General features: G+C 38.5%; 2 protein-coding genes across 3 annotated transcripts in view; both read left to right on the top strand.

The window, feature by feature from the left end:
• The window catches only part of ABCA6 (ATP binding cassette subfamily A member 6), a 70882-nt gene extending 67661 nt beyond the window's left edge, over nt 1-3221 (top strand). For both annotated transcript variants that reach the window (XM_034641182.1, XM_034641181.1), the window contains exons 38-39: nt 958-1013; nt 1145-3221. In XM_034641182.1, coding sequence (XP_034497073.1) covers nt 958-1013; nt 1145-1246 — 158 coding nt within the window. In that variant the 3' untranslated portion in view covers nt 1247-3221. The remainder of the gene's footprint in view (nt 1-957; nt 1014-1144) is intronic.
• Nucleotides 3222-3372: 151 nt separating this feature from the next.
• Nucleotides 3373-12081, top strand: part of ABCA9 (ATP binding cassette subfamily A member 9) — a 72379-nt gene continuing 63670 nt past the window's right edge. The window contains exon 1 of the mRNA XM_034641179.1: nt 3373-5545. The gene's annotated coding sequence lies outside the window, so the exon portion shown is untranslated. The remainder of the gene's footprint in view (nt 5546-12081) is intronic.

Here is a 12081-nt window from a genome sequence, read left to right as displayed (position 1 = left end):
AGATTAAATGAATTCATTTGTAAAGTGTTTAGACTTGTACCAGGCTGATGGTCTTTGAGAGAATATGAATCCCCAGTGTAGTCCCCCCACTCCGGACCCCCTGACTTCCTAGCTCTTCCTAAATGCTACCAGACACGCGTACTCCTGCCTCAGGACTTTGCGCTTCTGGTCCTTCCTGCTGAAATTCTATTACCTCCCAATATCCAGCTTGTTTTCTCACTTCTTTCAAGTTTCTGCTCCATTCTTACCTTATAACTACAGCCAACCCCAACCACCCTGTTAAAAAAGAGTGCCTGGCACTTTCTGTTTCTTCTACCTGATTTATTTTTCCTCTGTAATAGCAACCATCATTTCCTTTAATATATATTTAAGTCCTTATTTATGTAATGCCCATATTCCTGCCACTAGAATGCAGAGTTTTATACACAAAGACAGGGTTTTGTTTTCACTGCTACTCTGTCCCTGGTACGGAGCGTGTCACACACACAGAAGATTCTCAATGTGGTGAACTGTGAATACAGGAATATGTAAATCTGGTTCCTGGCAGGGACGCCCAGCATTGAACCGGGTACAGCAGATAAACTGGTTGAAGCCAGTTACACAGAAGCATTGGGTCCTTTCAAAGGGAAAGGAATTGGGATTGAAATCTTCCGTGTGTATAAGAATGTGTCAATCAATGAAGTAGTTCCTCAAGGAACTTTTGTTTCCCAGGACACATAGACTATGTGATAAAATGTATCAAAATGTAATGTGAGAAAGTTCTCATACAAGATTAATTTCATTTGTATTTATATTAACTCTATGACTTTTCATGATTCCCTTCTTTCACCAAATATTTGTTTATTCAGCTTTATATTCTATTGATATTAATAGTGTGTATTTTTATTTTTTATGACTTTGAAAAAATTCTTGGTAATAAATTGTAAGCATCTACTAGTAATCTTTTTTTCCCCCCAGTGAAACATAACTTTAACCTGGAAGAGTACAGCCTCTCTCAGTGCACATTGGAAAAGGTGGGTCCGCTTTTATGGTTTGTATCATTCCTGTAAATTTCACATGAAAGTAACATGCATATTTTCTATTTATTTGGAAGACAATAAACAACTTGATAATTCCTTTTCCTTCTGTGATGTCTCCTATTTAGGTATTTTTAGAGCTTTCTAAGGAGCAGGAGCTGGGAAATTTTGAAGAAGAAATTGATACAACCATGAGATGGGAACTCCTTTCTCCTTCAGACGACTTTTAAAAGCTCAAACCTAGCAATTCTTTGCATCATATAAGCTGATGGTATATGTAACAATTGGCAGTATATATAATTTTAAAAATCATCAACATCGATGTCAGGGTGTATTTTGTATATTTGGTTAACAAATGAATAAATATCAAAACTATTCTTCCCCTTAAATTTAAGAATGATAGAAAATATGTGATAAAGTCAATACAAAGTATTAATAAAGTTACTTAAAGACCAGATACCAGGTATTGTGGAAATAAAACCACAAATTTGGAATTTTTTGAAATACAACTTCAAACATGGCTATCACTTTGAAATATGACATTTACTAAGCGATTCCCTGGCAGAAATATATGAGGGGTTTACTCAAGAGCCAGAAGCTGCAAGATTGCTGCACACCTTTGGGAAGTATCAGGTTTATGAGTTTGCTTTAAAACACAAGTAAAACCCAAGAGTCTTCCTCTGAAGCCTTTTCGGAAATTGTTTTGAAATTCACAAAGTGAGGAGTCCATTGGACTCACCCATGAACAAGCACGTGCTTTGGAAAAGCATTCAAACATATCTTGTGAAAATAAGGAGCATGTGTTCAGATTTTGAAGATTTTGAATGTTCTTTCATGATTGTGGGGGTTTCTGATCTCCCTCATCAGCTCATCAGTAGTTTTCTGTGTATAGTTGACCCTTGAACAAGACAGGGGTTAGGGGTGCCGAACCCTCCGTGCAGTCAAAAATCCACATATAACTTTCTACTCCCCCCAAAACTTAACCACTAATAGCCTACTGTTGACCAGAAGCCTTCCCAAAAACATAGTCAATGAATACAGTTTGTATGTTATATGTATTATATGCTGTGTTCTTACAGTATGTCAGCTAGAGAAAAGGCGATGTTATTAAGAAAATCATAAGGAAAAAGTACATGTACTGTATTGTACAGTAAAAAATCCATGTAGAAGTGAATCTGTGCAGTTAAAATCCATGTGGTTCAAGGGTCAGCTGTATTTACTGCTCTTTTTAAATCATTTCCTTATTACGTATGTATATGTGTTTTTATATCTATACACATGCAGGCATAAATCATTTGTATTCCTAAATTTTAAAAATGTGTATGAGCGTTACATGTAATTTAATTTTTTCCTTAAATAATAGCTATTTCATTTTGAATATCAGGAGAAAATTTTTTGAAGACCAAGTAGTATTCTTGATGCCTTTTTTGGGGTTTTTTTTGGCGATATGTTATATAACTTAAAACATATTGTTATGCTCATTGAAGAATTTTTGTATAACAGAGAAAAACATAGAAATTGAATAAAATTGAATGAAAGAATCACCACACTTTTTCCATACCAAAAAAAAAAATCAGTTTCTTTTTTCTTTAGTATATCTTTTACAGAGGTGGAATCATTGCAGTATATATAATTTCTTAACTGTATGTGCATATTGGCTGATATAACGTTGAAATTGTTTTAATTTACTTTTAAACTTATGGTGAAGTTCCAGTTTTATAAGTTTGTATTTTATTTTGTGTTAATTATTTGTATTTTTTGTTCATTTATTTTTTTGTGTTTTGATCTTTTTCTAATCCATTTTTCATATAATTATTTTATCTGCATATATTACATATCATAATTATATCTAAAATATTATGTTTCCAAATCCATGATAAATAATCAATTGCTTACTGTTTATTCAGGATACTTTAGTGCCCTGTAAAGGCAAATTCATATCATCATGAGAGTTGGGTTTAAATTATTTCTAAAATTCAAGCAATAAAGTCTCCTGTCTTGCTCAATTGTACAAGATCACAACATATATAACCATTTCCCATATGGTTATATAATATGATGTAATATGATGAAATCTTTGCTTATATTCATTATAAATTATAAATTTTCTGAACTGTTGTAGAAATATGTTTACAAAGTACTGAATAACCAATATCAGATGTATACATATTTTAAAAGATTAAATTGGACATGGTTTGCTAAATCCATCATAGTATGGGTGTTTTTGAAAACTTGGGTTTTTATTAAGAATATATTCAAGAATATATAGATACCCATATATCTAGCAGATAAATGGGTATGAAAAGGGAAAGAGATCAGAATAAAACAAAAGAAAGGATTTTTTTCAAGAGGAAGAATAGTTGTATCATCTCTAACTCTGTTGTAGACAGGACCTTGCTGGTTTTGTTCATTATTTTCCTACTATACTCCTTCCAAGGCAGACTGACCACTGTGGACTGCATCACCAATTCCCCACTTTCATGGTTGGCTTCCAATTGGGTCTGACCAATCCAACAGGAAAAAGCAACAATAGATGTGAAGGTAGAAGAGGAAAGAGGTCAGAGGATCTCTTCCCTCCTGCCCTCGTTTTAGTTCCAGATCTCAAGCAGTAGATGTAGCCTTCCAGGCCTATGACGTTTGCCCTCCTTCAGTTACATGCATCTGCTCCTGGCCCCTCTAGCACTATTGACCCCAGGAATGTCCTACTCTTACGTTGTCCTTCTCACTTCAGCAAATCATCAGAATTACCATTTAAGGTGTTTGTTCCTAGTTTATGGCTCTACTGGCTTCTGTTTCAGGTAAGCTGGTCTTGGCTGCAATTCTCTGTATTCACTTGCATAAAAAGAAAAGAAAAGGAATGGAAATGAAAGGAAATGAAAGAAAAGTCTCTGCCCCCAGTTCCTTCTAATATTTGGTCTTGGACCCCAGTTCCTAACACAGAGCTCCTAAGCCCTGAGGGGGGGGGTCCCTTGGATGATAGAAGTATCTTTTGTTTTAATGAGCAGACTCTGGTGGGCTCCAGGATCAGCACTGGTCACCAGAAAGACCAAGCCATTATTAGAAGCTTAGTACTTTCAGCCCCATCCCTATTCTCCAGAGGTGGGAGAAACACTGGAAATTGAGTTGATAGCCAATCATGCCTATCTGATGAAGCCTCCATAAAAATTCCAAAAATACTGCGTTCAGAGAGCGTCCAAGTTGTTGAACATCTATATGCTAGGAAGAAGGTGGGTGCATCCCAGTTCCAGGGTGACTGAGGCTGCTGTGCTTGGAACCCTTCCAGACCTTATCCCATGTATCTTCATCTGGCTAGTCACCTGGATCCTTTATCATATTGTTTATTATATAATAAACCAGTCAACATAAGTACGTGTTCCCCTGAGGTCTGTAAGCTGTCCTAGCAAACTGTCAAACCCAAGGATGGGGGGTCATGGGAACCCCATTTATAGCTGGAAAGTCAGAAGTAGAGACGACATGGGACTTGTGATTGGCAGCTGAAGCAGAGCCAATCTTGGAAGACAGGGCTATTAACAGGTGGGATCTGATGCTAACTCCAGACAGATAGTGTCAGGTAAATCAAATTGTAGGACACCCAGCTGATGTTGGAGAATTGGGCAGTATGAGGGGGAGAAAACACCACCGCCACACATTTGGTGTCCAGAAGTGAAGTATGAGAGCAAAGGAAAACACAAAGGAAAAAACAGTTTTTCCTAGACATTTGGTGTCAGTGAAGTGGAATTTGCTAGAACTGCTCTGGGTCATGGAAACACGTGGTTTGGGATCAGAAAGAATGGAGGGCAGGGATGAGGAACCCTTGGTCTCTGGATGGCTACCTAGTCACTCAGAGCATAAAACTGCTGCTGCTCTTTGATCAGTTACTAAGAGTACAAGTTACCAATGAATTAGAGATGAGAGTAGACCCAACAATATGCAAGGAAACGTAAAATAATAAGCATGTTCACGATACAATCTCTTGGCTATTATTATCTGTAATAGCTAAAATAAGAGTTCTGAGTTGGACCTTGATGTTGGAACAATTTCAAATCTGGGTCAGTCTGAGTTTTGGCCACTAGCCTCAAAGCTGCTCAGAAAGGGAAAAATTATGCCAGGAAGGTACCTCACCAAAGAGGTAGTCATTGTGGTGGATGGAGGGCAAAACCAAAAAACTACTAAAACCAGGGGGTATAAAGTGAAGGAGATGTCTCATTTTGTGGATCAAATTATCAGCTTCCTGAGGAATCTCTACCAAAATGGACTACGAGAGTAACTAATTTGGGGTCTGTCTTTGGTTTTGAATGTTTCAGAGTGGAAGAGCATGTCTGGGTTGATACAGGATCTGGAACCCACCATTGAACAATCACAGATGGTTATATGTGATCCAGACACACAGAAGATTATTCCTGAGGGATTCCTGGTGAACTGGACAAAAGCCACCATAAGATATGCTTACCTGAGATGGAAGACTGCCCAACTCCCCCTATAACTGCCAAGTGGAACACTTCAGATGAAGCAGCTGACATGCTTTGCAGGCAAGCCGTGTGGGATTGGCTTTATAGTAACTAGGATATTCACCCACTGAATATGCCCATTACCAGTTATGGTAAATGCTGTGATTAAGGGGGCCCCTGTTACGTGGGCACCCCATGAGACATTACTCTTGCAACATCGAGCAGTCTGGGAAGCTTTATCAGAGTTGCTGCCTTAGCTTCCTCATTTGGATCTTACTGATACCAAGGTCACCAAAATAATTAAAAAGAAAATGGGAGAGGGGTGCCTGGGTGGCACAGCGGTTAAGCGAGTCTGCCTTCGGCTCAGGGTGTGATCCCGGCGTTATGGGATCGAGCCCCGCATCAGGCTCTTCCGCTATGAGCCTGCTTCTTCCTCTCCCACTCCCCCTGCTTGTGTTCCTTCTCTCGCTGGCTGTCTCTATCTCTGTCAAATAAATAAATAAAATCTTAAAAAAAAAAAAATGGGAGAGACGGAAAGGAGAGTCAATGGACTCCACCCAGCAGTAAGGACGTTTTTAGATGATTATTGAAAAAGGGATGGATGTGGTGGACATGGATGGTGTTGAAACATAGGTGTTGATGCAGGCATTATTGAAGCTTTTATGCACCAGGGAAACTCCGCGTGGGTCCCCCATCACTAGCAGGCCCCAAACAGGTTCTGTCCATTTACCCCACTTTGGAGGAATTTAAAAAGCCAGAGAGCAAAGATTATGTGAGAAACGCCACCCATAATTGCCTGAGGTATAGGGTAAGCAGATTAATCAAAGTAAATATTGAAGGAGAGGCCAGGGTCTTCTGGCCCAGTCTGGTGGGGACCCAAGGCCATAGGCACATGTGTAGATAAAATGGCCAGAGAGAGGAAGGAGAGGAGGAGAAACTTTTTGGGGGACTCCTTAACACAGGAGTCAACGTGCTGTGATTTGAAACCTGTTGGTGACACCTAAAGGTGGCTTAATTTAGATCATGGAAGATATGGAGATTAAAAGGTTGATGGGGTTAAGGTGAAAGTTTAGATGAAAATTGGGATTTCTGAGCAAACTTTATGTGAGGTGGTTGGTTTTCCTTTACCTGACTGTATTAATTGGGTGGAGATTATGTCGGACTAGCAATTACTTCCCTACCTAATATTGTAAATAGAAGGCCTGAAAGTCCGCCCTCAGGCCAGTCTTAATTGGACACGCTCAATGGGGACCACTAGAATTTCTCAAGCCTATACACGTGGTTAATTTAAAACAATGCAGAATACCTGGTGGGCAATAAATTACCTCTTTAATCGATGATATGTTAGAAGCTGGAACGCTGGCAGCAATGAGTTCTCTGTATCATAGCCCTCTGTGGCCTGTGGAAAAGTCTTATAGCTCATGGAGACTAACAGTGGACCATGGAGGCTTAAATAAATTCCAGACACAGTTTCAACCACCCACAAAATACAGCAGGTCCCCAGTGATTTTTTTTTTTTTCCAAATGCTTTCTTCTGTATCTCAATCTTGGAAGAGACCTAACCGTAGTTTACTTTCACGTGGGAAGGATCCCAGTTCACAGTCACTGTGCCATCATGGGTCATCTGAACTCAACAGCTTATGGTCAGAAGGGATGTGGTCCTGATACAGGTCTCCAGGGTAGTAATGCCCCACATTGATGACATGATAATATTGGAAACTAAGAGAAGGCTGGGGATGGATTTGAATGCAGTGGTGATTTACATTTATGCAACCAAGACTGGTTAATAAATCCAGCAAAGGTCCAAGGACCTGCCCTAATGATAACATTCTTAGGAACAACCTGGGTAGAAGCCACCCGGGATATTCCACAAATGACTTTTTCCTTACCCCTAGGACCGAATAAGAAGCCCAGCATTTGGTTGCTTTATTTGGATTTGGGGAATGCATATTCCACATCTGGGAGTATTACTAGTTCCTTGAAAGAAAGCATATTTGAGTGGGGACCCAAATAAAAGTCTGAGTCATAAGAAGTGGTAGGTCCCTCAATGCTTTTGGACTCCTATGATTCCAGATCTCGAGGCTGGGGTTTGCTCTGAAGCCTCGATCTCTGAGAGGTCCAGGAAACATCATTGATTTTCAGTTTGCTTAGCTTTTTTTTTTTTTTTTTAAGATTTTATGTATTTATTTGACAGAGATAGAGACAGCCAGCGAGAGAAGGAACATAAGCAGGGGGAGTGGGAGAGGAAGAAGCAGGCTCATAGCGGAGGAGCCTGATGGGGGGCTCGATCCCATAACGCCGGGATCACGCCCTGAGCGGAAGGCACATGCTTAACCGCTGTGCCACCCAGGAGCCCCCAGTTTGCTTAGCTTTTCATTATTGTTAGAAGCAAGACGACTGTCAGAGGTAAAGACACTTGATTTTAAATCTTATTGGTTTAAAACTTAACATTTAAATTTGAATACCTGCCTGGAGCTAGTGGCTACCATATTGGATAATCCATTTTTAAAGTTAATCAGTATTTCTGTCCTCATCCTGAACAAAAAGATTTCAAGGGAACTTAATTCTGATCATCTCTCCTGCTTCTCCCATATAATTGCTGTCTGATATCTTAGTCCCTGTTGTAACTAACACCTTCCTCCCACCCCAAACACAAATTAATCACTGTCACCATTATGTTGCACAATCAATATTTATTTAGTTTAACTAATATATTTATTAGTTTTCAACAATCAACTACTTCCTTCTGGCTTTAGTGTTTTTCTTCTTGAGGGTATCTATCAGTTCTTTCAGTCATATCTCTAAAAGGGGAATCCCAGATTTTGTTTAAAGATGTGACTCTTTTATCCTTACACATGAATTATATTTTAGCTGCCTTACCAATCAGCCTTTGTCAAACCACCTAAAACTTAACTGGCTTAAAATCACAATCTTGTTTTAGCTTTTTTATTACTGTTTCATTTCTGACATCTGGATATTTATTTTTCTTTGAATTCTTGTTCTATTTTATTCATCCATTTTATGTCTCTGTTGAGGGAACAAACACAATAGCATAGTCCAGCAACGGGTAGAAATCTTGTGGTTGTCGTTTAAAATTATACCATGTGCTCTCTTGGTGCAAACAATCAATTAAAAGATAACTGGCCCAACATTTCCTCCAGCTTTTTAAGTTTTACACTAAGCAGACTGGGAAACTTGCAAAAGTACTCCCGGGGTGGGTTTAGAAAAACAATAATTGTACATCATAAGCAATATTTTTCAGTAACAGAATAGATTTTTGTTTGATTTTGTTCAACAAATTAATTTTGTTCTCATTGACTATCTTTTACAAAAAGGCTGAGCATCTGAGTTTCTTATATAATAGTAAATAACTGCTGTGAAGGAAAAAAAGTTCCTGCAAAATTCTGCATATATGGATTTAATCAAATATCTAAAAAATACTTAAAGGAAAGATTGGCAACCAAAAATATTGTGGACTGAGGCTTGGATTTCCTCATTGATAAGAGAGAAGGAGCTGGGATTCCCGTCTCCATTCAGATTTGCTGCGCTGACACTGGTATCTACCATGGCTAACAAACTCCTTTTCACATACCGCCCTGAGATATTCCCCCACTGTCTACAAAAGTCAAAGAGAAATTCAATGTCGTATTGCTTAGTTCTTTCAAACCCAGTGAGCTGTGCGTGTGCAGCTTCTGCAAATCCATCTATAGCTTGTAATGACGTACTTATAATTGGTGGTAATGTTCAAAAAGCCCCGGGCTTAACAGGCTTATGTAAAGTAAAAAGAAGGGAGAAACTTGTATAGACCCGACGACTTCCTAAATTCAAAATTGGTGAATATAAGTAAAAATATGAAGTCATGCTTAATTATACATTAGGCAAATTACCTTTTGTAGAAAGAATGAAAGAGCAAAAATGTTACAAGATTCAACGATACCTTTACTTTTGGTATTGCTGTTTTCGTCACCGAGCTGCTAGTGCTGAGGCTTGTGTCCTGAGTTTGAGTAACTCATCTTGTTTGGTAATTATGTCTTTTCTTGCTTGCTCATTTTAAGCATTTTCAAGTCTTTAATTCATGATTTATCAGATTCAGTAGCCACTGATCCTTTTTTTTTGATTCACTAATGATTTTAATCAGCGGTAAACAACTTTCGAAAATATCTTATATAGAGCATCAGTTCAGAGGCAAACTTCACATATTCACATATTTTCCTTCTGTGTTACGGAGTCCTACCAACCTCTGCAGGGCTCTCAGCATGACTTGAGACTTACTAACACGTCTAAGGAAAACTTCCATTCTTCCCTTTCAAGACTCCTAATACCATCCTCAGTTGCCAAGCACGTCTGTTCGTCGGTTCTTAGAATTTGCCTTCCAGTTCACAGAAAAATAAATCTTAACTCTCATGGGGTGAATTCTTTACTTTGTGTTATTGTATTTAAAAATTTACTCAGCCCTCTCTTTCCCCTCCTTTTTTTCTTGTGACAAAGAAACTCTCCCATCTCCTGTGGAAGACTCTCCTGTCATCTGGTTCTGACCCAGTCCTCTCTCCTCTTCCCACCAAGAGAAAGCAATGCTCCATTTGTTACTTGATTTCTCCTGGATTTTCAGCATTTTCTTTCTTACTTTCCCTTCTAAACACCACCTTTAAAAAAACAAAACAAAAACCTACTCTTGAACCAAGCAACTCATTTTGGCTACCATCCAACCAATGGCCTTTCTTCCATAACCAGGCTTCTAGAAAGAATACATCATAGCTTTGTTTGTTTTTGCTTCCCTATCTCACACCAACACCATACATCTAACACTCAAAATATATGTATTAAGCAACTTCCATGTGCTAGGCTCTGTGATATGAACCATAGTGAAGCTTCTGTGATACTCCTCAGACGTTTACAGTCTATGGTGGGAGAGAGGTGAGTATGTTAGAGTATGGTGAGGTACATACTACCGTAGCAGTACAGGGTGCCACAGGAGCCCCTGAGAGGGGCATCTAACCCACATGGTACGAGGGTCAGGCAGGCTCCTCTGGGAGGAGAAGTCAGACCCAAGACCTGAAGGACAAGTAAGAATTAGAAGGATAGTCATGAATTATTACTTATAACTACTAGGTCTTCCAACGATCATTTATAAGGTCATTATGGGAAGGCCCGTTGAGAGGAGGGGTTGATTCCAGGAGAGCAAACAGAGGTAAATGAGAATATGATGCATTCGTTTAAAAAAAAATTAGGGGTGCATGGGTGGCGCAGTTGGTTAAGCGTCTGACTCTTGGTTTCAGCTCAGGTCCTGATCTCAGGGTTGTGAGATTGAGCCCCGTGTTAGGCTCTGTGCTGAGGGTGGAGCCTGATTAAGATTCTCTCTCTCCCTCTCCTTCTGCCCCTCTCCTCTGCTTGCATGCTTGAGTATGCTCTCTCTTTCTCTCTCAAAATAAAAATAAAAATAAATTTAAAAAATCATGTTTAAGTATGTCTAGGGTTGGAGGGAGGGTTAAGGCAAAGGCAGGCTGGAGAGAGAAGCAGTGACCAGATGATAAAAGCCTTGTGTACTTTTGCAAAGAAGCCAGGACACTGTGAAGGCAGCAATGGGAGAGACATAATAAAAATTGTATGTCGAAGAGATTTATGTGGCGTGAAAATGGATTACTTTCCAGTTTTAAGACAGTAGATAGGAAAAAGGTAAGACAAAGAAAATCGGTCTCAAATACCTAATAAATTTCCAAGAAAAAAGAATAGAAAGACTAAAAGAGAAGCAATACTGGACCAAAATATTAGCTGAGAATATCCCAGAACTTCAAAACAAAACAAAACGAAACACACAAGTTCTTTGATTGCAAGTGGCCACAGAGTGCCATGCAGGACCAAAAACCAAAACATACACCTAGGCACACTTTTGTGAAATTTCATACATTTGCCACTAACGAGAAAGTCCTAAAATAACCTAGCAAGAACAACGAAATACCTTAAGTTAATGAAAATCAGAGTTAGATAAGCATACTTATCAGCAAAACTACATGTGAGAAGGCAATAACATTATTTTTTAAATAAATAATTTAAGATACTTTCAGTCGTGGTCAAAAACAAAAGCATAAACAAAAAATCTGGAATGACAGAGTAAATAGAAATATAGGTAGAGAAGAAAGGACAGATTTATTAGTCAATATACGAATGGCCAGAAATTATATTAAAATATGCTTGACATCACAAGTAACCTAAGAAATGTATGTTAAGTCATCAAGGTGGTAGTATTTTTTTTAATCAATCAGATTAGTAATTTTTTAAAATACCAATAATTTCCAGGTGGGTGGGTGGGGTGGGTGAACTAGACAAAGGGGATTAAGAGTACATTTACTGGGATGAGCCCTGAGTGATGGATAGAATCATTGAATCATTATAACATACACCTGAAAGTAATGTTATACTCTATGTTAATTATACTCTAAGTAAAGCAAACAAACAAACAAACAAAAAACACCTATAATTTTCAGTTTTGCCAAGGCTGTGGAGAGTGTAATTGCTACTATTTATTGAGTGCTCACTCAGTGTTTGGTACGTGCTAAATATTTTACATGTGTTGTTTCCTTTAATCCTACCTCAAATTCTAAATTTTCAAATCCTAAAAG

Source organism: Ailuropoda melanoleuca, chromosome 13 (genome assembly GCF_002007445.2).
Source record: "Ailuropoda melanoleuca isolate Jingjing chromosome 13, ASM200744v2, whole genome shotgun sequence".
NCBI classification, from domain to species: Eukaryota; Metazoa; Chordata; class Mammalia; order Carnivora; family Ursidae; genus Ailuropoda; species Ailuropoda melanoleuca.
Note: the sequence above shows the minus strand (reverse complement) of the source record. Positions and strands in the feature narration are given on the sequence as shown.